At 50.8% G+C, this 26,836-nt stretch overlaps 1 protein-coding gene across 1 annotated transcript; it reads left to right on the forward strand.

Moving 5' to 3' along the window:
• The first annotated feature begins 5,202 nt into the window (after positions 1-5,202).
• PRRT1B (proline rich transmembrane protein 1B) lies at positions 5,203-25,551 on the forward strand. Its single transcript, XM_045881887.1, has 4 exons — positions 5,203-5,212; positions 22,262-22,707; positions 23,552-23,695; positions 24,798-25,551. The coding sequence occupies exons 1-4, from the start codon at positions 5,203-5,205 to the stop codon at positions 24,945-24,947; spliced, it is 750 nt and encodes a 249-aa protein (XP_045737843.1). The 3' UTR covers positions 24,948-25,551.
• The last annotated feature ends 1,285 nt before the right edge of the window (positions 25,552-26,836 follow it).

The following is a 26,836-nucleotide window of genomic DNA, read 5'->3' on the forward strand; positions in this document are numbered from 1 at the left end:
ACTTCAGAAGCACTAACCCATCTCAGGAGGGGTTACAGGCAGCTTCTGCTGTGGGGGCGGGGGGGTGCACGGGGCCTGGGACCTCCTGAGCTCTGTGACCTGGACAGACTGAAGCTGATGAAGGGACATGAGAGGAACTTACGCAGGAGCTTAAAACCGGGAGGACCCTGCTCCTGCTCACAGTGAGCCGAGCGGGGTTAGGAGCCAGGCTCCGGGCTGAGAGAGTGGTCAAGCCTTGCCTCTGCTGAGTGACCTCTGGCAGTTATGTGATTCCTCTGCATTTCCTTTCTCCCCAAATGGGGCAATGCTATAAGTTTTTTATTTATTTATTTATTTTTAAGATTTTTATTTATTTATTTGACAGAGAGAGACAGCGAGAGAGAGAACACAAGCAGGGGGAGAAGGAGAGGGAGAAGCAGGCTTCCTGCGGAGCAGGGAGCCCGATGTGGGGCTCGATTCCAGGATCCTGGGATCATGACCTGAGCCGAAGGCAGACGCTTAATGACTGAGCCACCCAGGCACCCCTGCTATGACTTTTTAATTTATTTTATTTTAAAGATTTTATCTATTTATTTGAGAGAGAGAACGAGATAGAGAGAGCATGAGAGGGGGGAGGGTCAGAGGGAGAAGCAGACTCCCTGCTGAGCAGGGAGCCCGAGGCGGGACTCGATCCCGGGACTCCAGGATCATGACCTGAGCTGAAGGCAGTCGCTTAACCAACTGAGCCACCCAGGTGCCCCCTGCTATGACTTTTTAAAATGAACATTTGTTAAGTGGAGCTCGGGGTGCTGAAAGGCGAGCGGAGTTTCAGTCAGACCACAGAGATATTGCAATAGAGACGTTTATTACACACAAGTCCGGTCTTGAGGGACCACACAGGGAGGTCAAGGCGGAGTGCAGACAGAGAGGCAGGACCGGGGGCTCATGCCTTTGTTAGGGTCTGCGGGTGGGGTGGTTTGGGCGTCCTGGGCTAGGGCCAGATTGGGCAACTCAGCCCAAAAGAGCAGGGCTTAGATAAGCTGCTTTTATGCCAGAAAGCCCACCATGGGGTTGGTGCAGGGCCTGGCCCAGAGGAGGTACCTGTTCTGTGTTCTCTTCCATTCTGTATGTGTCTCTTTTTTTTTTTTTTTTTAAGATTTTTATTTATTTATTTGAGAGAGAGAATGAGAGAGAGCACGAGAGGGAAGAGGGTCAGAGGGAGAAGCAGACCCCCCGCTGAGCAGGGAGCCCGATGTGGGACTCGATCCTGGGACTCCAGGATCATGACCTGAGCCGAAGGCAGTCGCTTAACCAACTGAGCCACCCAGGCACCCTGTATGTGTCTCTTTGACATCCATTCCTCATAGGCCCAATTTTATTAACTCACTTTTATTTATTTGTTTGTTCGATGCTGTGGCATCTGGGGCCTTCCAGGCTCCCCGGGGAGACACTGCCCTTGCAAGGCTAACCAGTTCTCAGAGATAGAACCTGTTAACCAGCCAGTCCCCAACCACTTCTTTTATTTATTTATTTATTTATTTACTTACTTACTTACTTACTTACTTACTTACTTACTTACTTACTTATTTGACAGAGAGAGACACCGCGAGAGAGGGAACACAAGCAGGGGGAGTGGGAGAGGGAGAAGCAGGCTTCCCGCGGAGCAGGGAGCCCGCCCGATGCGGGGCTCGATCCCAGGACCCTGGGACCATGACCTGAGCCAAAGGCAGACGCTAAACGACTGAGCCACCCAGGCGCCCCTCCCCAACCACTTTTTATCTGACTCTCACAGACTCCCACCAAGCCCCAGGCCTAGACCCTTCCTCCCCACTGTCCCATCCTACCCTTTGGAGGGCTGACTCTTACCAGCATCCCTCCCCAGCTGGACTGGGCGAGGCCAGTCTAGGTCCTCGGTGGCCTGGGCATTTCTCCTGGGAGCCCCCAGGCACAGCTGCAGTTAAGCCATGGCTTCTGCAATCTCCTGCATGATGCTTGTCTGGAGAGCAGAAGCCCCATGAAGGCAGGCCCCTGCTGGCTTGCTGGGCTGAGCCTCTGCTCCACATGGTAAACATTTGTTGTTGCTGAATGGGGCACGGAGCTGAGCAGCCGCTGGGTTTCTCAGAAGCAAGTGAGGCAGGACTGGTAAAAGTGAACAGTGACAACCCTCTGGGATCCTCTGCTCCTGTCCTCACCATCCCCCACCCCCTGCTCTCCAAGGCTGCCCTCTGTCCCCACCCCCTTCGCCAGCCTCAATCACCTGCAAAAGTGTCGTTCATTCCAGGTAGTCTTTAAGCTTTTATTGAACACAGGCTGGTACTCAGCACTTGAAGAGCTGACCAAGTGTCTTTTTTTTTTTTAAAGATTCATTTATTTGAGAGAACGAGCACGAGCTGGGGGAGGGGCAGAGGGAGAGGGAGAATCCTCAAGTAGAGGATGAGCGGGCATCACAGGGACAGGTGATGTCCTCAGGTGTCACTACTGATGTTAATCTTGATCACCTGGCTACGGGGGGTGTCTGCTAGGGTTCCCACTGTAAACTTACTGTCCTTCCCTTTGTACTTGGAAAGTATGCTGAAGGAGGTACTTCGAGACTATCCAAGTATTGTTTCTGCTTAAACAACTTTCACCTGCTAGGCTTAGCATCTGTTGTTGGGTCTTGCCTGTGGCAATGATTACTATGAGGTTCTAATGGTGATTTTCTATTTCCCTCATTCCTTCTGCTATTTGTTGAGATTCTGCTGCGAAAAGAGAGCTGTCTTTTCCGATGGACTCTGAAAAACAAATGGAGGGTTCTAGAGGGGAGGGGGGTGGGAGGATGGGTTAGCCTGGTGATGGGTATTGAGGAGGGCACGTTCTGCATGGAGCACTTGGTGTTATGCACAAACAATGAATCATGGAACACTACATCTAAAACTAATGATGTAATGTATGGGGATTAATATAACAATAAAAAATTAAAAAAAAAAAGAGCTGTCTTTTCTCTCCCATTTATTTATTCAGTTATTTATATCAGCATGGGCTTATGGATATTTATTTTATTCTTGGGCTATATCATGATGGGATTATTTTGTTATCCAGGTTATTCCAATTTTGGCCATAGGGACCAATTTTATGTTTGTTCCTGTATCTTTTTTTTTAAAAGCACTTCATCACCTTCTGGTATTACAGCATGCTCTAGGCTCACCTTGTGTTTTCCCTGCCACTGCCTTGGAATCCAGCACTTCCCCAAGGGTTCCTGGTTTCTTTTATTGGAGACTGGGATTTAGAAACTGAGATTTGGGTCCAGGTATAGTAAGGACTGCTTTTTACATACATCAGTCTTTACGTGTAGTGTAAGGTCTGCTTTTTCTCTGCGTAGACCCCTATTTTCCTTCCCATCTTTTGTGCGGTTACTATACTGTTGTACAATTTACTTTGTTTTTTAAAGTAGACTCCATGCCAAGCATGGAGCTTGAACTCACAACCCTGAGATCAAGACCTGAGATCACAAGTCAGGTGTTTAACTGAGCCACACAGGCGCCCCATACAATTTACCTTTAAATGTGCTAGAAACATTTAGTACATTGCCTTTTTTTTTGCCTTAGTTTGTCAGTTACCTTTTAGCACAATTAAAACTAAAGACATTTTTTACTGTACTCTGAGTTTTCCATTTCTACACTTTGTGTGGATCCATGTTTCAGTCTGACATCTTAGTTCTTCTCCCTGAATCAATTCCCTCACTGTTTATTTCTGATGTCAGCTTTTGAATTCTCAAGGGTGTTTTTGTTTTGTTTAATGAATGTTCTTTTTTATAGTGTCTTGTTCTTGTTTCATGGATGTCTTCCGGAATCTCTGAGGATCCTGAAGAGAGGTTTTAAAAGTTTTCTTCTCTCTGCATGCTCTGTTTACTCATTTTTTTTTTTTAAAGATTTTATTTATTTATTTGACAGAGAGAAACACAGCGAGAGAGGGAACACAAGCAGAGGGAGTAGGAGAGGGAGAAGCAGGCTCTCCGCTGAGCAGGGAGCCCAATGCGGGGCTCCATCCCAGGACCCTGGGATCATGACCTGAGCCGAAGGCAGACACTTAACGACTGAGCCACCCAGGCGCCCCCTCATCATTTCTTCCATGTGTTTAATCTGTGCCTCTCTCACGTGACCTGTTTTCTTCAGATCTACAGTGGGGGGCCCTCGCCTGATGAAATCTAAGAGCAGGGGACTAGCCGGATGGTTGGAAATTCTGAGTGTGTGGGACGTTTGCTAGGCCGAGTATTTTCATGCAGGAAACCCTGGTATTTCTGTATCTTTTCTCTTGGGCTGGTCATCGTCCCAGGAGAGGATTCTGCTACTCCTTGCCAGGAGGGTGAAAGCCTATCCGCTAGCTTTCTCTGAGCCAGCAATAACCACAGCAATTGTTCAGAACTTAGACCAACAAAATGTTTTTTTCAGGCGGAGTGTTTTGTCCCTGACGTAGTTTAGAATCACTGTCGGTGGTGATGAAAAGCAGGACAACTTCTAGTCCCTTTCAGCGTCTTTAAATCCTCTTCCAACGAGGCACCCCCTGTGGCCGGCGCCCACCACGGCTTCCTCTCCCGTCCACATCTGGGTGTACAGCTCAAGCCCTGCCCGCCAGGACCGCCACCCCACCACGGCGCACCCCCAGCCCCCAGGGCTGCGCGCGCCCCCGAGCCCACCGGGCGCTTCTCCTCGGGTCCCCGGGGACCTCCCTTCCGCTCTGGGGAGCTCGGCTAGGAATTTACAAGGACCTCTGGCCGCTCGGTGTAGCCCCTCCAGCCTTATCTAGGTGTTCGCACGGGGCCCTGCTCCAGGGTCCCCGGTCCGGCAAGCTTCACGGAGCAGACACGCACACGTTTTAAAAACTCAGATTTCACGCGAAGCTCTTCCTTTCTGGCCTTTCTTGCTGCAGAAAATGGAAAGGCCGGTCGGGCAGCCGCGATTCCCCGGGCTCGTGGGCCACGCCGGTGTCGCCGTGCGCTCTCGGGTCCCCCGGCCTCCGGCGCTCGCGGCGGGGGAGGGGCGCCCGCGAGGGACCCCGGCCCCTCCCCCCGCCCCACCCCCTGCTGGGCGCGCGCGGGGCCACCTGCTGGTGCAGCGGCGGGCCATCAAGGCGGTCAATCATTAACCGGCCGCGCAGCCGCCACCAGGAAACCCGAGCCCGCGGCGCCAGGCGAGCCCGGCCCGACGGCGGCGGGAGGCGGGGCGCGGGCAGCGGGCGGCGCGCGCCATGGACGCAGGTGAGGGCTCCCGGGGGTCCCGGCGCCGCGGCGGGGGGCGGGCCCGGGAGCTCCTCCCGCGGGGACCAACCTGGCCCTGGGACCCCCTCCTCCAGAACCCGGAACGCCAGGAGGATGCTGTGGAAAGTTCTGGCGACTTAGGCGGCGCTCCTCTCCAGCTCCCTGGGCGCCCCTGCGGGAGCGGAGGGGGAAGGGCGGGCAGCAGGTGCCCCGCGCCGGGCCACTTGGGGGGCGTTTTCCCCTCTTCTCCCCCACGCCCCGTCCTCCACCTGGTGACTTTGCCCGCCCCTCCGGCCACGCAGAAGTTCTTAGAGCGAGGGCAGGGGCCCTGGCAGGGGGTGGGCTGGGCTGGGCTGGGGGAGGGGGACCGAGACGGGGTCGGGGAGGGAGCCGCGGCGGCGGGAAGAGACCGCGCGGAGGCCGGCGCGATGGAACGGGGTGCGGGGACGGAGCAGAGAGATGGGCAGCAAGGGCGGGGCCGAGAGAGGCTCGTTCCGGGAGCTTCGACGCCCCCCCCACCCCGGGACCGGGCCCTGTGCTCGGGAGCCCCAGGCTGGCGGGGCGGGGGGCCGAGGTGGGGATGCGCCCGGAGCTGCGGGTGTGGGGGGCGTGCGCCCGGCGCCGCCCGCCCTCCGCCCCCCTCGCGGCTGGAATGTCCGCGGAGGCTCGGGTGTCGAGAACCCGAGAACCCGAGGCCGCGGGCCCAGCAGCCCCGCCAGCAAATTTATTTACTCAGCAGCCCTATCTCCGCGCCATCGGGCCAGGTATTTGCCCCGGCGGGGGCCCCGGGAAGCTGCGGTTTTTGTTACGATAATTGCGGCTGTGCCGGGCCGGCCTCTGCGAGGGACCAGCCTCTGCGAGGGACCGGCCTCCGGAGCGCATCTGCATCTGGCGGGGCCCCCGGGGAGCGGCCGTCGGCCTCCCTTCGCGCACCTGTGAAATGGGGCAGGTGCCCCTGACCATGACCTGAGACACTAGAGGAGAGCGGGCCAGAGCTTCACGGTGCTTACTTGGAAGTGATTGTTACTCTTCCCATTTCGCAGATGAGGCGCCTGAGGTATGGAGCGCGCGTCAGGGCCCTCAGCTGGTGCAGCCAGACTTCACGCGTTTGCTGGGCCCCGTCCGCGTTCATGCGGATGGACTGTCGGGGGGACGGGGTGCAGGGCCCGGCACCTCATAGATGCTCAGTCATGGTCGCTGCAGTTCATGGTCTTGCCATTATCCTTCACCTGGATGTGTTACCTGCACAGCTTCATGCGCTCGGCAGCCCCCGGGCGCCTGAACCTGCTGAAATCGTGATCTTTTCATAGGGTTTGTGTACAGAACTGCGTTTCCGAGCCCACGGCACTGGTCCGTGGTGGGTGCCCCACAAGAGCGGGCGGGATCGAATGGCTGGCTGGGTGCTCGGTGTATCACCTACGCAGAAGGCCGTTTGGGGGCTCCGTGTGGAGGGGTGGCGGCTTTGAGTAAGAAGAAGCCTCCCCCGCAGACAGCAGACAGGACTTCCCTCCATCCCCCAGTGTTGTAGGCTTGGTTGTTGAAGAACCCCAGCCCTTGGGGGCGGCAGTGAGGTTGGGGCCCTGGAGTTCTCAAGAGCGTCTCCCGAGGCCTCTACAGGGACTGGGGTCTGACTGGTGTCTGTCGTCCTCTTCCAGTCTCTTCCTAACCTCAGGTCACAGTAGCCAGTGTTAGGAGCACTTTACCCCCATTTAATCCCAACGGCAACCCCAGGAGTTGGTGGTGTCCCCATTTTAAGGGTGAGGAAACTGAGAGGCACAGGGAGGTGAAGGGGCCCAGGCGGCATGGTCCCTGGGCTCCAGCTCTTGAGTGGCACCAGCCCGGAGGAGATGAGGGGGGTCTGCTGTGCCTGTCACTCCCCATGTTGCTCTTCCCGCCGCCCCTCTGCACGCTGTCAGGCCGGCGCACCTCCTCAGTCCTGCCTGGGTTTGGCCACTTGCCCACGTCCCTCCCTTCTGCTCAGGCCACTGTCACCTGTCCCTCTGTCCCCACTGCTTCCTTCCTGCTCGCGTTCCGGCCACTTCCCGCACTCGGCTCTGGCTGCCAGAGGAAACCTCCTCTCTCAGTTCTCCGTTGGCTTATGCTGTGTAACAAACTAGCCCAAACTGAGTGGCTTCACACAACAAGCGTGGAGTGTTTCTCAAACTGCTACAAATATTTGTGTGTGTGTGTGTGTGTGTGTGTGTTTAAATCTTCTTGGGCATTTACATGTATTTATTTTTTTAAAGATTTTATCTTATTTTTTTAAAGATATTATTTATTTGACATAGAGTGAGAGAGAGACCAGAGGGGGAGCAGCAGAGGGAGAGGGAGAAGCAGACTCCCCACTGAGCAGGGAGCCCGATGTGGGGCTCGATCCCCGGACCCTGGGGTCATGACCTGAGCTGAGGACGGCAGACACTTAATCCACTGAGCCATCCAGGCGCCCCTGCTACAGATATTTGTGAACAGGTCTTTACGTGGTCCTATAATTTTCTCTCGGGTCCATGCCTATGAGTGGGGTAGCTGGATCCTACGGCAGGTGTATGCTTAACTTTTAAAAGGAACAGTTGACGTGTTTCCCAACGTGGTTTCACTGTTTTCCTTTCTCACCTGCTGTGCCTGAGAGCTGGGGTGTTGGGGTCAGGGTTGTCGGTGGTGGTTAATCCCAGCCCCTCTTAATGGGTGTGTAGTGATACCTCCTGGTTTTAGTTGGCATTTGTAATTTTGATGGCGTTTCTGGCGACTGCTGACACCGAACATCTTTTTTATGTGCTCATCGATCATTTGAATATCCTCTTTGGTGGAGTGTTCACAAATCTTTCATCCATTTTCTCACTGGGATGTTTGACCTGCTGAATTGTGGGAGTTTTTTATGCATTGTTGATACAACTCCTTTGCCTGATACATGTGTTATGAATATTTTTCTCCCATTCTGTGATTTGCCTGTGTATGTTCTTACTGATGGTTTTCTTTTTTTTAAATATTGGCTTTAAAAAAAAGTCCCAGTGTTGTTAACAGTGTTATTAGTTTCAGGTGTACAATATAGTGATTCAATAATTCCATAATTAGTGCTCATCAAGATAAGTGTCCTCTTAATCCCCACCACCTATTTCACCCATTTCCCCCCCTCCACCTCCCCTCTGCTGACCATCTGTTTGTTCTCTACAGTTAATACTCTGCTTTTTGGGTTGTCTCCCTCTCTCTCTTTTCCCCCTTTGCTCATCTCTTTTGTTTCTTAAATTCCACATATGAGTGAAATCATAGGGTATTTGTCTTTCTCTGATTTATTTTGCTTAGCATTATACTCTCTAGCTCTATCCATGTCATTGCAAATGGCAAGATTTCATTCTTTTTTCTTTTTTTTTAAATTTCATACCTATTTAAGAGTAGAGTGAGAGCACGAGCAGGGCTGAGGGGCAGAGGGAGAAGCAGACTCCCCCATTCCCCACCCCCCACAGGGAGCCCACTGCGGGGGCTCCATCAGGATCCCAAGATCATAACCTGAGCCAAAGGCAGACACCCAACTCAGTGAGCCACCCAGGGGCCCTGATTTCATTCTTTTCATAGCTGAATAATATTCTCTCTCTCTACCACCTTTTCTTTATCCATTCGTCTACTGATGGACACTTGGACTGCTTCCATGTCTTGACTATTGTGAATAATGCTGCAGGTAACCCTTTGAATTAGATATCCTTTGAATGTATCCCTTTGAATTAGTGTTTTTGTAATCTTTGGGTAAATACCCAGTAGTGGAATTACTGGATCATAAGGTAGTTCTATTTTCTTTCTTCTTCTTTTTTTTAAATTTAAGTAGGCTCCATGCTGGGAGAGGGAGCTTGAACAGGGGACTTGAACTCAACGATCCTGGGATCAAGACGTGAGCTGAGATCAAGTCAGATGCTTAACCAACTGAGCCACCCAGGTGTCCCTGTGTTTACTTTTTTGAGGAACCTCCATACTGTCTCCCACAGTGGCTGCACCAGTTTGCATTCCCACCAATAGTGCAAGAGGGTTCTTTTTCCTCTACATCCTTGCCAACCCCTGTTGTTTCTTGTGGTGTTGATTGACTGATGTGATATCTCATTGTGTTGTTTTTTTTTTTTAAAGATTTTTTTTATTTATTTGACAGACACACAGTGAGAGAGGGAACACAAGCAGGGGGAGTGGGAGAGGGAGAAGCAGGCTTCCCGTGGAGCAGGGAGCCCGATGTGGGGCTCAATCCCAGGACCCCGGGACCATGACCTGAGCCGAAGGCAGACTCTTAATGACTGAGCCACCCAGGCACCCCTCATTGTGGTTTTGATTTGCATTTCCCTGATGATGAATGATGATGAGCATCTTTTCGTGTGTCTGTTGGTCATCTGTATGTCTTTGGAGAAATGTCTAAAAATGGGCAGAAGACATGGATAATGATTGTTTTTTTGCGTGTGTTGAGTTGTATAAGTTCTTTATGTATTTTGGATACTAATCCTTTATCATGTGTGTCATTTGCACATATCTTCCATTCGGTAGGTTTTCTTTCAGTTTTGTTGGTGGTTTCCTTTGCTGTGCAGCTTAGTGATGTCTTCTGAAGAGGAAAAGTTTTTTTTGTTTGTTTTTAATTTTGAAGTCCAGTTTACAAATTTTTTCTCTTATGGATCATACTTTTGGTGTCATATATAAGAAATCTTTATCCATCCTAAGATCCCACAGATCTTCTATGTTTAATCTAGGAGTTTTATAGTTTCAGGTATTACATTTAGGTTTATGATCCCTTCAGAATTATTTCCTGTGGATGTTGTGAGGAAGAGTCAATATTCACTTTTTTCCATGCAGGTAATCAGTTGATCCTATTTCAGTTATTAAAAAGGCTTTTCTTCAGGGCGCCTAGGTGGCTCAGTCATTGGGCGTCTGCCTTAGGCTCAGGTCATGATCCCAGGGTCCTGGGATCGAGCCCCACATCGGGCCCCCTGCTCTGCGGGAAGCCTGCTTCCCCCTCTCCCACTCCCCCTGCTGGTGTTCCCTCTCTCGCTGTGTCTCTCTCTGTCAAATAAATAAATAAAATCTTAAAAAAAAAAAAAAAAGGCTTTTTTTCCTTCACTGAATTGCCTTAGAAACTTCGGCAAAAATCAACTGACCGTGTGTGTGTGTGTGTGTGTGCATGTGTGCTTCATTGATGTGTGTGTCTATCATTTCATTTGTAATGAACCATCTGGTTTATCTTGGATTTACAGTAAGTCTTGAAATCAGGTAGATTCTTCCAATTTTGTCCTCCTTTTGAAAATTGTTTTGGTGATTCTAGGTGCTTTCTATTTTTGTAAAAATTTTAAAATGAGCTTGTCACTTTCTATATCTTAAAAAAAAAAAACCTGCTGGATGGGGCACCTGGGTGGCTCAGTCAGTTGAGCGACGTTCTCTTGGTTTTTGGCGTGGGTCATGGTCTCGGAGTTGTGGGATCAAGCCCTGTATTGGGCTCCACACTTGTCGAGGAGTCCACTTGGGATTCTCTCTCTCCTTTTCCTTCTGCCCCTAGCCCCACTCTCTCTCTTTCTCTCAAAAAAAAAAAAAAAAAAAAACTTAGAGAAAAAAGACTGCTGGAATTTTGATTGTGATCGCAATGAATCTATAGATGAATGTGGAGAAAATTGTTAACAGTTTGAGTGTTCTGAACAATGAACATGGTATATACCTTTCCATTTATTTGGGACTTCCTTAATTTATCAGCGGTGCTTTGTAATTTTCAGTGTAGATGTTTTGGAATTCATTGGTTCAATTTATTCTTAGTTATTTTCCAGTTATGTTGGTGCTACTGTGATCTGGATTTTAGTTTTAATTTGTTTTCCAATTTGCTAGTAGTGCATAAGAACATAATTGATTCTGTATATTAGCCTTGTGAACTTTGACTGTATTAAATCCATTTATTCATTTTAGGAATTGGTGTGGATTTCCTGGATTCTCTATATAAAAAGCAAATCATCTGCAAACAAGGAGAGTTTTACTCCTTTTGCAGTCTGTGATTTTTATTTCTTGTGCCTTATTGATATGGTGAAGACCATCAGAATAGTGTTAAGTAGAAGTGGTGAACGTGGACATCCTTACTTTGTTTCTGATCCTGGGGAGAAAAGGGAAGCAATTTGGTCTTTTACCATTAAGAGTGTGGTTAGCTGTAGGCTTTTCACAGATGCCCTTTATCAATCTGAGGATACTCTCTACTATTATTAGTTTGTTAAAAGGTTGTTTGTTAACCATTAATGGGTGTTGGATTTTGTCATATTTTCTCTACATCCTTTGAAATGATAATATGGTTTTTCTCCTTTATTCTGTTAATATGGTGAATTATATTGCTTTTTTTGAATGTTGAACCAACCTTGAATAATCCTGTTTGATGGTGAGGTATTTTTATGTATTGTTGGATTTAATTTGCTATTATTTTATTAAGGATTTTTTTGTGCTTATATTCATGAGGGATATTGGTCTATAACTTTCCTATTTTGGCTTTTGGTGTCAGGTTTATGCTGGCTTCATCAGATGAGTTGGGCAATGATCTTACCTCCTCTATTAAAAAAAAACCTGTGTAATGTTAGTGTTATTTTCTTCTTTGAGTGTTTGATAGACTTTAACAGTGAAACCATCTGGGCATAGAACTTTTCTGTTTTTGATAACAAATTTAATTTCTTTAATAGATATACAATTATTCAGGTTTCCTGTTTCTTGGGTCAATTTTGGAGAGCTGGAAAGAGAAATGTCTTTCACCTATGTTGTCAGATTTGTTGGCATAACGTTGTTCATAGTATTCCCTTAATTTTCTTTTAATGTCTGTAGGATCTGTGATGATAACCCCTTTTTCATTCCTGACATGGTTATTTGTGTGTGTGTGTGTGTTTTTAAAGATTTTATTTATTTGACAGAGACACAGTGAGAGAGGGAACACAAGCAGGGGGTCGGGAGAGGGAGAAGCAGACTTCCCACAGAGCAGGGAGCCCAGTGTGGGGCTCGATCCCAGGACCCTGGGATCATGACCTGAGCCGAACGCAAATACTTAACTGACTGACCTTAACTGACTGAGCCACCCAGGCATCCCTGGGTTTTTTTGTTTGTTTGATGTTGTTGTTTAATTCTAGTGATTATAATGGGTGTGAGGCGGATGGGTGGTTTTAAGCTGTGTTTGTGGTTACTTTGTTAGATGATGACAGAAAACTAATACATACCTTTATTCCTCAAGCACATTTTCTTTAGGTCTCAGTTTCTGGGTTGACCATTCTTTCGGCACTGTAAGATCCCGATCTATTGTCTTCTGACCTAGCTGTCTATCGAATGTTTATGGAAGTTCAAGTTATTTCAACAGAGATCTTGCATTTTCTTCTGCCTTCTTCTGTTTTCAAGACTTTAGTACTATTATTGGTTTTGAGAAGTTATAGGAAGATGCATTTAGTTTCCCCCAGAGTCCCTGCTTTGGATTTTCCAAGTTTTATGCATCTATAAATTGGTCTTTGACCAAATTTGTGAAGTTTGGATCTGTTAGTACTTCAAATATATTTTCCCCCCAAGTCTCTCCTGGGACTTCACTGACCCATCCATTTAGACCTTCTTGTGTTACCACACAGGTCGCTGAGGTTTGGTTCTTTTCCTTTTTCCTCCTTTACTTTTCTTCTTTCTGTTCTTCTGATGGGTGTGTCGCACCTTCAGAGACTCGTTTTTACCCCCGTCCCCTGCCTTCTGCTATGGAGGGCAACCGATGAATTTTTAATTTGACATTATATGCCTTAGTTGAGAATTTCTGTTTGGTTCCTTTTTAAAGAATTGTTTCTATTCTCTGTTGAGAACTTATTTCAGGCATATTTCTATCTATCTCCTGGAGCACAGTCGTGACGGCAGCTCTGCGGGTAGTCCCCGCAAGTCGGTCCCCTCGGGCGCGCCTCTGCTTGTCCGGCTCCTCCCGAGAGGACCGGGCACATCTTCCTGGTTCTTTGTGTGGCATGTTATCTTGTACCGTGTCCCAGACCTTGTGACTATTAGGTTGTGTAGATTCTTAGCCCCGTTAGAATTCCCAGGGAGGGGGCGCCTGGGTGGCTCAGTTGGTTGGGCGACTGCCTTCGGCTCAGGTCATGATCCTGGAGTCCCGGGATCGAGTCCCGCATCGGGCTCCCTGCTCGGCGGGGAGTCTGCTTCTCCCTCTGACCCTAACCCTTCTCATGTGCTCTCTCTCATTCTCTGTCTTAAATAAATAAATAAAATCTTAAAAAAAAAAAAAAAAAAGAATTCCCAGGGAGATGTTGATTTGTTGGGTTTTAGCTGGCAGTCAGCCGTGGCTCTCAGATCCCGAGTTCTGTGGCCCCTTCGTGAGTGGGGCGTCCTGCTGTGGTCCAGTTTTCTTTCTTTTTTTTTTTCCTTTTTTCTTCTTCTTTTTTCCTTTTCCTCCCCTCCCTTCCCCTCTTTTCTTCTTTATGGGGTGCCTGGGTGGCTCAGTCATTAAGCGTCTGCCTTCAGCTCAGGTCATGATCCCGGGGTCCTGGGATCGAGCCCCGCATTCGGGCTCCCTGCTCAGTGGGGAGCCTGCTTCTCCCTCTCCCCCTCCCCCTGCTTGTGCTCGCTTGCTCTCTCTGTCAGATAAACATTTTATTTATTTATTAGAGCGAGCATGCATGGGGGGAGGGGGAGAGGGAGAGAGACCATCTTAAGCAGACTCGACGCTGAGTGAGGAGCACGTTGTGGGGCTCCATTTCCCGACCCTGAGATCATGACCTGAGCCGAAACCAAGAGTCGCACGCCTAACTGACTGCACCACCCAGGCGCCCCTTGGTGGTTCTATTTTTAATTCTTTCAGGAGGCTCTACTGTTTCCCCTCGTGGCTGCACCAATTTGCATTCCCAGCAGCTGTGCACAAGGGTTCCTTTTTCTCCACCTCCTCGCCAACACTTGTCATTTCTTGGTTTTGATGATAGCCACCCTGATAGGGGTGAGGTGGTGTCTCCTTGCAGTTCCCTGGTGATGACTGATGTTGAGCATCTTTCCATGCACCTGGTGGCCATCTGTATGTCTTGTTTGGAGAAATGTCTATTCAGGTCTTCTGCCTATTTTTTACTTGGATGGTATGGGGTTTTTGTTTTTGCTATTTTTTTTTTTTAAGATTTATTTATTCATTTGAGACAGAGAGAACGAGAGAGAGAGAGAGTACATGAGAGGGGGGAGGGTCAGAGGCAGAAGCAGGCTCCCCGCCGAGCAGGGAGCCCGATGCGGGACTCGATCCCGGGACTCCAGGATCATGACCTGAGCCGAAGGCAGTCGCTTAACCAACTGAGCCACCCAGGCGCCCTGTTTTTGCTATTAAGTTGTATGAATTCTTTGCATATTTTGGATATTAGCCTGTTATCAGATACATGATTTGCAAATATTTTCTCCCATTCAGTATGTCGCCTTTTCATTTTGTCGATGGTTTCTTTGTGCAGAAGCCTTTTAGTTTGATATAGTCCCACTTGCTTATTTTTACTTCTCTTGCTTTCATTTTGCTTTTGGTGTTAAATCCAAAAAATCATCACTAAGACTGATGTCTGGAAGCTTTCTGCCTATGTTTTCCTCCAGAAACTTTATGGTTTCAGGTCTTAAATTCAAGTCTTCAATCCATTTTGAGTTAATTTTTCTGTATGGTGTAAGAAAGTGGTCCAGTTTCATTCTTTTGCATGTGGCTGTTTTCCCAACACCATTTATTGAAGAGACTCTCATTTCTCCATTGTCTGCTCTTGGCTCCTCTGCCGTAAATTAATTGACCATATATACATGGGTTTATTTCTGGGCTCTCTGTTTCATTGATCTATGTGTCTGGTTTATTTTTTATTTTATTTTTTTCAAATTTCATTTAAATTCTAGTTAACATACAGTGCAATATTGGTTTCAGGAGTAGACTTCAGTGATTCATCACTTACATACAACACCCAGTGCTCATCACAATTGCCCCCCTTAATACCCATCACTTATTTAATCCATTGCCCTGCCCACTTCCCCTCCAGCAACCCTTGGTTTGTTCTCTAGAGTCAAGAGTCTTTTTTTTTTTTAAGATTTTATTTATTTATTTATTTAAGAGCAAGAGAGAGCCTGTGGAGCAGGGGGGAGGGGCAGAGGGGGAGGGAGAGGAAGAGGGAAAGAATCCCAAGCGGTCTCAGCGCTGAGTGTGGAGCCCAAGGTGGGGCTCAATCCCACGACCCTGAGATCACAACCTGAGCTGAAACCAAGAGTTGGACTCTTAACCGACTGAGCCACCCAGGCGCTCCTAGTCCAGAGTCTCTTATGGTTTGTTTCTCTCTTTTTTTTCCTTCCCACATATTTATCTGTTTAGTTTCTTAAATTCCACATATGAATGAGATCATAAGGTATTTGTCTTTCTCTACTTATTTTGTTTAGCATAATACATTCTAGCTCCAACTACATTGTTGCAAGATTTCATTTTTTGATGGCTGAGTAATATTCTAGTGTGTGTGTGTGTGTGTGTGTGTGTATATATATATATCATATATATATATCACATCTTCTTTATCCATTCATCTGTTGATGGACATTTGGGCTCTTTCCATAGTTTGGCTATTGTGGACATTGCTACTTTGAACATTGGGGTGTATGTGCCCCTTCAAATCTGTATTCTTATATCCTTTGGGTAAATACCTAGTTGTGCAATTGCTGGATTGTAGTGTATCTCTATTTTTAACTTCTTGAGGAACCTCCATACTGTTTTCCAGAGTGGCTGCACCAGTTTACATTCCCACCAACAGTGCAAGAGGGTTCCCCTTTCTCTGCATCCTCGCCAACACCTGTTGTTTCCTGTGTGTCTTTTTTTTTTTTTTTTTACAATCTCTTTGTGATACAGTGTGAAATCAGGGAGTGTGATGCCTTCAGCTTTGTTCTTTCTTGAGATTGCTTTGGCTATTCAGGGTCTTTTGTGGTTCCATACAAATTTTAGCATCATTTGTTACATTTCTGTGGAAAATGCCATTGGGATTTTTTAAAAAAAGATTTATTTATTTGAGAGAGCACAAGCAGGGGGAGTAGCAGAGGGAGACGGAGAAGCAGACTCCCCACTGAGCAGGGAGCCCGATGTGGGACTCCATCCCAGGACCCTGGGATCATGACCTGAGCTGAAGGCAGAGGCTTAACCGCCTGAGCCACCAAGGGCCCTTCCACTGGGATTTTGATAGGGATTGCACTGAATCTGTACGTTGCTTTGGGTGATATGAACATTTTAACAGTGTTCTTCCAATCCATGAGCATGGGATGTCTTTCCATTTATTTGTGTCTTCTTCATTTTGTTTCATTAATGTTGTCTTCTCATTTTTGGTATACAGGTCTTTTACCTTCATGGTTAAATTTATTCCTGGGTGGGGGGCGCCTGGGTGGCTCAGTTGGTTAAGCGTCCGACTCTTGATTTCAGCTCTGGTCATGATCTCAGGGTTGTGAGATCAAGCCCTGTGTCGGGTTCACTCATGTGGTGGGCATGGAGCCTGCTTTAATTTCTCTCACTCCCCCTCTCTCTCTCCCTTCCCACCCCTTAAAACAATTTATTCCTAGGGGCATCTCACTGGCTCAATCAGTGGAGCATGTGACTCTTGATCTTGGGGTTGTGAGTTCGAGCCTCATGTTGAGGGTAGAGTTTATTTTAAAAGAAGGATAAATTTATTCCTAGGTATTTTATTCTTTTTCCTTTGTGTGTGTGTGTGTGTGTTTTATTCTTTTTGGTGCAATTGTAAATGGGTTGTTTTCTTTCTTTCTTTCTTTTTTTTTAAGATTTTATTTTTAAGTAATCTCTACACCCAAAGTGGGGCTCGAACCTATAACTCTGAGGTCAAGAGTCACATGCTCCATCAGCTGAGCCAGCCAGATGCCCCTAAATGTGTTATTTTATTTATTTTCTTTTTTAAAAAATGTTATTTTCTTAATGTCTTTTTCTGATAGTTCATTGCTAGTGGATAGAAATGCAATAGATTTTTTGTATTGATTTTGTATCCTGCAGCTTCACTGAATTCATTCATTAGTTCTAAGTTTTCTGGTGAGGCTCTTAGGGTTTTCTATATATGATATCGTCTCATCTGCAAATAATGAGTTTTATTTCTTCCTTTTCAATGTGGATGCCTTCTGTTTCTTTTTGGTGCCTAATTGCTGTGGCTAGGACTTCCAGTAATATGTTGAGTAACAGTGGTGAGAGTGGGCATCCTCGACTTGTTCCTGATCTTGGAGGAAAAGCTTTCAGCTTTTCACCAGTGAGAATGATCCTAGGTGTGGACTTGTCATATGTGGTGGCCTTTCTTATATTGAGGTGTGTTCCCTCTATACCCACTTCATTGAGAGTTTTTATCATAAATCGATGTTGACTTTTGTCACTTTTTCTGCATCTATTGGGATGATCCTATGATTTTTTCCTTCATTTTGTTAATGTAGTGAGTGTATCACATTTGTGTGTGTGTTGAACGCTCCCTGGAATCCCATTCCACTTGGGTCATGGTGCATGATCCTTTTAATGTATTGTTGAATTTGGTTTGCTATCATTTATTGAGGATGTTTGCATTTGTGTGAATCAGGGCCACTGGCCTGTGATTTTCTTTTTTCTTAAGATTTTATTTATTTGACAGAGAGCGAGCACACACATGCAGGGGGAGAAGCAGGCAGAGGAAGCAGGCTCCCCGCCGAGCGGGGAGCCCGATGCGGGGCTTGATCCCAGGACCCTGGGACCATGACCCGAGCCGAAGGCAGGTGCTTAACTGACCCACCCAGGCACCCCGGCCTGTGATTTTCTCTTCTTGTGGCCTCCTCGTCTTGTTTTGGTATCAGGGTAATGGCCTCGTAAACTGAGTGTGGGCGTGTTCCCTCTGCTTCTATTTTTGGAGGTGTTGGAGGAAGACTGCTATTCATTCTTTGACTGTTTGGTAGAGTTCATCAATGAAGCCATGTGGTTCTGGACTTGTGTTTGTTGGGAGGTTTTTGATGAACTGATTCGGTCTCCTTACTAGTAGTTGGTCTGTTCAGTTTTTTTTAAATTTTCAGATTCTGTCTTGGTAGGTTGTATGTTTCTAGGAATTTATTGACCTCTTCTAGATTGTCAAATTATTGGCATATAATTGTTCATAGTAGTCTCTTTGATCCTTTGTATTTCTGTGGTATCTGTTGTAACATCTTTTGTTTTTGATTTTTGAGTCTTTTTCAAACCTTTATGAGTCTAGCTGTAGGTTTGTCAGTTTTATCTTTTCAAAGAACTAGCTCTTAGTTTCATTGATCTTTTGTCTTTTTAGTCTCTATTCTATTTATTTTTGCTCTCATCTTTGTTATTTCCTTCCTTCTCCTATCTTTGGGGTGCATTTCCCCCTACCTTCTTGAGGTGTAAAGTCAGGTCATTAATTTGAGATTTTTTTCTTGTTTTTGGTTAGGCATTGATTACCATGAACTTCCCTCCTAGAGCTGCTTTGGCTGCATCCTGTACGTTTGGGATGTTGTATTTCCATATTCATTTGTCACGAGGTTTTTTTTTTTTTAATTTGCCTTTTGATTTCATCTTTGACTCAGTCGTTGGTCAGCAGCAAGGTGTTGATTCTCCACATACTTGTGACTTTTCCAGTTTCCTTCCTGTAATTGCTTTCTAGTTTTGTACCACTGTGGTTCGAGAAGATCTTTGGAAGGGTTCAGTCTTGAATTTATTAAGACTTGTTCGTGGCCTAACGTATGTATATTCTGTACTGGTGAACGTTTCTGGTGTGCTTGGCAATGGTGTTTATTCCCTTGGTTTTGGGTGGAATGTTCTGTGTAGTTGTAAGTCCATCTGGCCTGACATGTTTAAGGCTGGCGTTTCCGTATTGATTTTTCTGTCTGGATGATCCATCCATTGATATATGTGGGTATTGAAGTTTCCTACTATTATAATATTGGTGTCTGTTTCTTCCTTTTGGTCTGTTAATATTTGCTTGTATATTTAGGTGCTCCCGTGTTGGGAGCATACGTGGTTATATGCTATACCCTCGTGTTGGACCTCTGTATCATGTAATACCCTTCTTTGTCTCTTATTACAGTCTTTGTTTTATGTATGTATGTATTTATAGACCAAGGGCTAGTGGGCACATGCATGCGTGGGGGGGGGGGGCGGAGAGGCAGAGGGAGAGGGAGAGAACCTTAAGCAGATTCCATGCCTAGCATTGAGCCTGACACAGGGCTCAGTCTCACGACCCTGAGATCATGACCTGAGCTGAAACTGAGAGTCAGACCCTTAACCAACTGAGCCACCCAGAGGCCCCACAGTGTTTGTTTTAAAGTTTACTTTGATATAAATATAGCTGTGCCAGGTTTTGTCTGGTTTGCAATCGCACGGAGTACCTTTTTCTATCCCTTCAATTTCAGTCAGTGTGTCCTTCCATCTGAAGTGAGTCTCTTGTAGGCAGCATACAAATGGGTTTTTTTTCCTTTTAGACACTCAGTGTCTTTTGACTGGAGAATTTATGCCATTGACATTTAAGTTAATTTTTTTTTTTTAAAGATTTTTATTTGAGAGAGAGAGCCGGCAAGAGGAGGGGCAGAGGGAGAAGGAGGCTCCCCATTGAGTAGTTATTTTTTTAATTTTTTAAAGATTTTTATTTATTTGACAGAGACACAGCGAGAGAGGGAACACAAGCAGGGGGAGCGGGAGAGGGAGAAGCAGGCTTCCCGCCGAACAGGGAGCCCGATGTGGGACTCGATCCCAGGCCCCTGAGATCATGACCTGAGCCGAAGGCAGCCGCTTAACGACTGAGCCACCCAGGCGCCCCGGCATTGACATTTAATTTAATTATTGATAGGTTTGTACTTATTGCCATTTGGTTAATTGCTTCTGGCTGGCTTGGTGGTCCTGTTTGGTGGTCCTTTATGCTGTTCTAGGTCTGTCCCCTACAAATGCAGCTCAGGGGTGAGTCCCATGACCCGCGTGGATCCGGTCTGGGGTGACTAATCATCCTGGTTTGTCTGAGACTAAGGGTTTTCGCAGGATGTGAGATTTTTAGTAGTGAATCTGAGAAAGTCCTGGGGAAACTGAGATACACTGGTCACCTCAGTTCACCCACAGAAGCAGGGGATCCCCCTCTGCAGCTCCTTCCTTTCTAGGTGTTGGTTTGTATGCTCCTTGGGAGCTTCTTGGGTGTGATCTGAAACTGGCCCCCTTACACTGGAAGGCGGGGAGAGACTGAAGGGAGGGGGGGCCAAGTGGGCAGGTGGCAGGGTTAACGAGCAAGGGGACTCACAGACAAGGCTCGGCTCATCGCGGGGGCCATGAGGTGGGTAGGTCCGAGGACCGATGCACCCGCCCACCACATCTTACGAGTCTGTATAGAGGCCTTAACTGGGTTCAGTCACAGATACTGTCCGGTTGGTCTCAGCATCACGTCTTCAGGCTGTGACCTCGGGGCCGCCTCCGGGAGCGAGGAAGGCAAGTGGGACCCACGTTCCCAGGACCGGGAGGGGGCTGAGGAGCCTCTGAATGCTGGGGTCCAGCTGCAGGGTCATCCACGGTCACATCCCCTCCATGACATCCCCTAACACAAGAATTTCCTTGCTCTTTCCACTCTGTGGGGCCCTGTCTTACTTCTTCCAGCCAGAATGTGACAGGGTTTCTGGAGGGTTTTTTGTTTTTTTTTTTAAGAGGTTTTATCCATTTATTTGAGAGAGAGAGCACATGAGAAGGGGGAGGGCCACAGGGAGAAGCAGACTCCCTGATGAGCAGGGAGCCCGATGCAGGACTCGATCCCGGGATCCTGGGATCATAACCTGAGCCGAAGGCAGACACTTAATTGACTGAGCCACCCAGGCGCCCCTCTGGAGGGTTTTAATCACCTGTCCTGCCCCATCATGTTGCTCTGGGTGGCACCTGGAGGTTTGAGGGAAATGAGAGAAAGTATGTGGGAACCCACACCTTTGAGGGTCCCTTCTCTGTTTCCACTCCACCGTCTGTCCACTTTTGGTCTCTTTTCAGTGTTTCCAGGTAGTTTCCTTTTGTATTTTGTTTTATTCATTTGTCTCAGAGAGAGAGAGAGAGCGCACAAGCAGGGGGAGTGGGAGAGGGAGAAGCAGGCTTCCCGCTGAGCAGGGAGCCCGATGCGGGGCTCGATCCCAGGACCCTGGGATCATGACCCGAGCCGAAGGCAGACGCTCAACCAGGTGTCCCTCCTTTTGTATTTTGTCTAGAGTTTGTAGATGTGAGCCACAGGAGACACAGGCTTTTATTTATTTTTTCAAGTAAATTCTACACCCAACGTGGGGCTCCAACTCACGACCCCAAAATCAAGATTCACAGGCTCCTCTGCGCCAGCCGGACGCCCTTGTTTAACCACAGTATTTAAAAAGCCTTTCTCTTGGGGCGCCCCCCCCCCCATCTTCGCCATTTTTAAGTGCGCACTTCAGGGGCATCAAGCCCGTTCGCCCTGTTGTGCGGACGCCACCACCGTCCGTCCTCCTGAATATTTCCATCCTCCCCGACGGAAACGTCCTCCAGTAAACACTGGCTCCCCCTCCTTCTCCAGCCCTTGGTAACCTGGAGAGAAAGGTTTCTGAAGCCTGCTTGGAAGTTGTTTTTAAAAATATTTTACTTGTTTACTCGAGAGAAAGAAAGCTAGCGTTTGGCCCTTAGGGACCTCCTGGCTCTCTGAGGTCAGCCCGTTAGCCAGGGTCTTAACCCGGGAGCACCCGTCTCCCCGGCCTCCCAAGCCAGGAGTCTGTTGGGCTCGGCTCGGCTCGGAGCCGCTCTCCCGCTGCCCTGGCCGGACCCTTGCCTGGTCCGGGCTACCAGCAACAGGGCAGTGGGCTCGGAGGGGCGAGGCCCGGGTTCTAGCCCAGCCTGGTGACGCACCAGCCGTGTGACTGCCAGCAAGCCCCTTCCCCCTCGTCCCGCGCTTACGCTTTGGGTCCATCCTTCCAGCGCCCCGCAGGAGAGGCCTGAGCGCGGGAGACGGGCAGGGTGGGGACTGGCAGCATCCTGGAACTTCCGCCCGGGGGTGGCTGTGATTTGCAGCAGGGAGCGGGGAGGAGTGCCACCTGGCTCAGTGGCGCTTGGGGTTCACAGCACCTGGTGTTTGTTTCCAGGAGGGGATGCAAAAGGGGGCGGTAGCCCCGCAGCCTCTGAGGACCCCCGGAGCCCTGCGCTCCCGCAGCTCCCGCAGCTCCCGCGCCGCCCGCAGCTCCTGGATGAGGACGGAGGGCCCAGTGACGAAGTGGCCGCCGATGGGGGCAGGCCCCCGGCCCCGGAGGATCCCTCGGCCGACGCCCAAGCCGAGGCCGTGGCCGCGGCCCCCGCCCAGGCTGAGGCTGCGGGGGAGGCCCGGCAGGGGCCCAAGGTGGCAGCCGGCGGGGTGCCCGACATCGGCTTCGTAGGCGAGCCCCCGCCCTACGCGCCGCCGGACCCCAAGGCAGTGCACCTGCTGTACCCGCCCTTCCCGCAGGGCCCGGTCCTCTTCCAGCCTGGGCCCTCGCCCCAGGCCCTGTACCCGCCGCCCCCCGCCACGCCGCCGCTCTTCGCACCCTTCCCGGTGGTGAGTGGGCCCGACCCCCCGCCTCCCCCACACCCCGGGACCCCCGGCGCCACGCCCACTTACTTCCCACGCAGCTCCCCCAGCCCCCATCTCCTGCCCCCCGCCTCCCACTCACCCCGGGGCCCCCTGCGCCACAGGCACTTCCCACGAATCCCTCCTTGCTGCCCCCCACTCACCACCAACCCCCCTCGCCGGGGGAGAGGTTGGCACATGTAGGTGATGAAAAGTCGCGACCCCTGCAGAGGGGCTTCACTGCCCAGATGAGGGAAGGGAAAGGATTCTGCAGCCTGGGGGAGAGGGAGGGGTGGGCGAGCCTGGAAGGCTTCCCAGAGGTGGGGGCGTTTGAGCTGAGTTCTGAGGGGTGAAGAGGAGCTTTCAGGTGGAGAGGAGGAGCGGTTCTCTGGGCACAGGGCTGGAGGGTGGCCGGTCCCCCACCCCCAGTCACCTGGGGATGACAGGGGTCGGCTCACCTTAGTGAGGAGGACAGGGTAGGAGGGTGGGACCCTAGTGAGGGCCCCAGGGCTTTTGGGTGGGAGGTGACTCGATTAGATTTTTAGAAAAGCCGAGAGACCGCGGGGTGCCTGTGGGGGAGAGCTTAGAGGCCCCCATGGTGGGAGCGCAGTCAGGGCAGGGAGAGACGGAGATGGCCCCCCCCGGGACTGAGCGGTTTGTAGAGGGCAGAAGCCAGAGGACTCCTGGGGCTGGTGACAGGCGGGGGGTTGCGGAGCTAGAAGGCAGAGGGGGGCCCGGACCTGACCCCTCGGTGACCTGCAGCCTCACTGGGCGGGCGGTGGCCCTGGATGGCTGTGTCCTCACCGCGGTGTGGCGGCCTCTGTCCCCGCAGTACAACGGCCCCGTGGCTGGCATACCAGCCCCTGCGGCGGTGGACCACAGGCCCCTCCCCAAGGACTACATGATGGAGTCCGTGCTGGTGACACTCTTCTGCTGCCTGCTCACGGGGCTCATCGCGATCGTCTACTCCCACGAGGTAGGTGGGGGTGGTCAGCCCGGGGCCGCGCTCCCTGCCCGTGGCTGGAAGGGAGCCCCTGGCTGGCAGGGAGCCCCTGGTCCAGCCACCAGCTTTCTCAGGAGGGTGGCAGGAACCGGGGGATAAGTGCTCGGTTGTCCGGGCGTCCTTGTTCATCTTCGATGGCCACCTCCGCCCCTCCTGTCTCTGCCCCAGACCACGGGAGATCTGCACTAGAAAATCCCGCTAAACCAGTTTCTAATAAAGGTGTGAATGATTGATAAGGCCCAAGGAACTGCCTGCCTCAGTGGGAGCTTGTGTTCAATGGGGTAGAAACTGTCACCCATCCACCCACACATTTCTACCCATCTCCCTCTATCCATCTACTCCTCTGTCTACCCACCCATCCATCTGCTTACTACCTCCCTAGTCTCCATTCATCCCTCCATCTGTCCACACGCTCTCCCACTCACCTCTCTATTATCTGTTAACTCAGCCACCCACCTGTCCCTGTCTACCCACCACCATCCATCCATCTGTCCGTCCGTCCATCCATTATCTGCACAGCTTCCTTCCTTCCTCCTGACATTCCTGACCAGGCATGGGGTTGGTCCCTGGGGACCCAGTGATGCCCGTGTGAGGATGTTCCAGGAAACAGAGTAGCAAGCCCCTGGGGGCTTCTGCGCAAAGCAGACCCAGCCGTGGCCCTGATGTCCCCCCGTCGGTCAGGTTCACCCCGTCATGAAGCTGGGATGGTGGGGAGAAGGCAGTTCTCAGGACTGCGGGGAGGCGGGAGTCTGGAGGCCACTGGCCGCCTGCCTGTGAGTTCTGGCTCCAGGTGGGTCACTGAACTGAGCCTCGGTTTCCTCCTCTGCAGGGTGGGGGCAACAGCGGCCCCAGTCTCGGGAGGGTTGTGAGGGGGGCGGGGGAGGCCGAGGCTGTGGCTTGGGGCCCGGCCCGCGGGGCAGGTGCCCAGGAGCGGGCGGCCGTGGCCTCCCCGGCTGTTGCTGCTTCCCACGCGGTGGCCTGGGCAGGTCGCAGGCTTCTCAGGGTGCCCGCAGTCCGGGCTGCATGGGGGGGCGCGGGGGCTCCGCGTCCACGCCCGGCCTCCGTCTCGTTGCAGACGCGCGCCGCCCTGAGCAGGGGGGACCTGGTCCAGGCTGAGGAGGCGTCCCGCAAGGCCCGTTCGCTCGTGCTCTTCAGCCTGCTCTTCGGGGTCTTTGTGTCCACCAGCTGGGTCATCTATGTGGTCGTGGCGCTCTACCTCCCCTGAGAGCTGCTGGCTCCTTCGGGGATGCTGGGATGCACAAGGACCCCCAAGCTGGACAGACTCTTGCTGTGGACTTTGACCCCCGCCGCGGGCCATCGGTTGTCTACAGAGGGGCCCCAGGGCCGGAAGAGGGTGGGATGTGCCGCCCTGGGCGCACCTGCAGCTGGGCCCCAGCCCCTCCAGGTGGCCTCAGGCAGCGTCCTAACCTGAACTGGCCCCAGGGCCCAGGCCCACCGGAGCCCCCATCCTCTGTGCTTCCTCCCAGGGTCTTTCCGGGGCTGTGCTGGCTGGGCCCCAGGACCCTTGCCTCCACCTTATGCCCGGGAGACCATCAAAGGGACCAGAGCTGTCCTTGTCCTCAGAGCCATCCGGAAGGACACTGCCAACTCCGGCCTCCCCCCACCTGCAGCCGGGCCTGGTGACTGCCGGGCAAAGCTGCTGGCGTTTGGTCTTCCCTGTGGAGGAGCTGAGTGGCCTCCTCTCTCCCTGGTAGCTCCTGGCTGATCGTTCTGAGCCCCTGCCCCGTCCCTGGAGACAAGTGCTCTCATGCTGACTCCGTGTCCAGAAACCAAGGCCGCCGTGTCTGGTCAATAAACAAAAAGCAATCCCCTGGGCAGAACTTCATGTTGCTACTTCCTGGCTCCCTTGCAGGGCGCGCGGCAGCATCTGCCCCCAGCTGGGCTCGGGGGGCTCCCCTGGCTGCCCCTCTCTGAGACGCTGTTCGCATGAAGGCAGCTCGGGCAAGGGTCTGTTTGTTGCTCACGTTGTGTGGCCCCTCTGAGATGTGACCCACTACTCATGGGGCTGCTTTACCAGAAACTTCTTTCTTCCCTCCTCCCCGCCTCCTGCTTACTCCGTCTGCAGTCTTTCGGCTCTGCCCCACTCCCACTCCCACTCCGTGCACATTTTCTGGTCCCTCCTTCTGTCCCTAACTTTATCGCCCACCCATGGAGGATCCACTGGGTCCCTGTGTGGCGAGGGCCACCCTGACCGGGGAGCACTCAGGTTGCCCTAGAGGCTGCTGGATGGCCTATAGAGTTGTACGTGGGTGTCCCTGCATTGTGCTTGGAACCCCAGTCCAGTCAGCTGTGGTCCTGAGAACAGCCTTCCACGTTAGCAAGACTCAGAACGGTCTGCAGAGGAAGGGGGCTTAGGGAGCAGGGAGTGGAGGCCCCCTGCGGCTCCCCAGCCAGTGACCTTCTCGCTTGGCCAGGCCCCAGCCGAAAGAACAGTCCTTGCCTTCAAGGAGTTTCTGGTTTCTTGAGCAAATTGAGATTTCCCCATCTGTAAAATGGGGTGGCGGCAGTATGACCTGTCCCTGGAGTTGTGGGCAGACTCGGTGGAGACCCCATGGGTGTTCAGCACAGCGCCTGGCTTGTGGCGAGTGCTCGGAATGGACCAGCTGCGTAGGGATGGTGAGGATTTCTGTAGGGAATCCCACAGCCAAAGGTTTTGGGAGAGCAGGGAGCAAGGGTCTTACCCTGGGCTTAAGGACAGCCAGGAGCTTCCCAACCAGCAGGGAGAGAAGGCCATTCATGGGCGTGTTCCTGGGAAGGTGTCCAGATTCTCAAAGGGGTCTGTGAGTCGAGATAAAAACCCATCTGCTTGGAGAGGAGGAAGGCCCCCCGTCCCTCAGCTGAGCCACTCAAGAAGGACCGCTCGAGTGAAGTCAAGTGAATCTGAGCACCCACTGTGTGCTACTCACAGCCCTGCCACCTGAAGCAGGGGTACGTCCGTCTCAGCCTGGAGATGCTCTGGGGAGCCGAAGAGACACGGATGGGGAAGTAAGGTGAGCGAGGATGGTGAGCGAGGATGCCGGGGGGTTGAGAGGTGACCTCCTGTTGGAGGGCACAGGGCTGGCCCAGAATTAGGATATCAAACAGTAGGATGCA

This window comes from Mirounga angustirostris, unplaced genomic scaffold, assembly GCF_029215605.1.
Source record: "Mirounga angustirostris isolate CCGP_5_RB_7025 unplaced genomic scaffold, mMirAng1.0.hap1 SCAF_15, whole genome shotgun sequence".
In the NCBI taxonomy this organism is placed as follows: Eukaryota; Metazoa; Chordata; class Mammalia; order Carnivora; family Phocidae; genus Mirounga; species Mirounga angustirostris.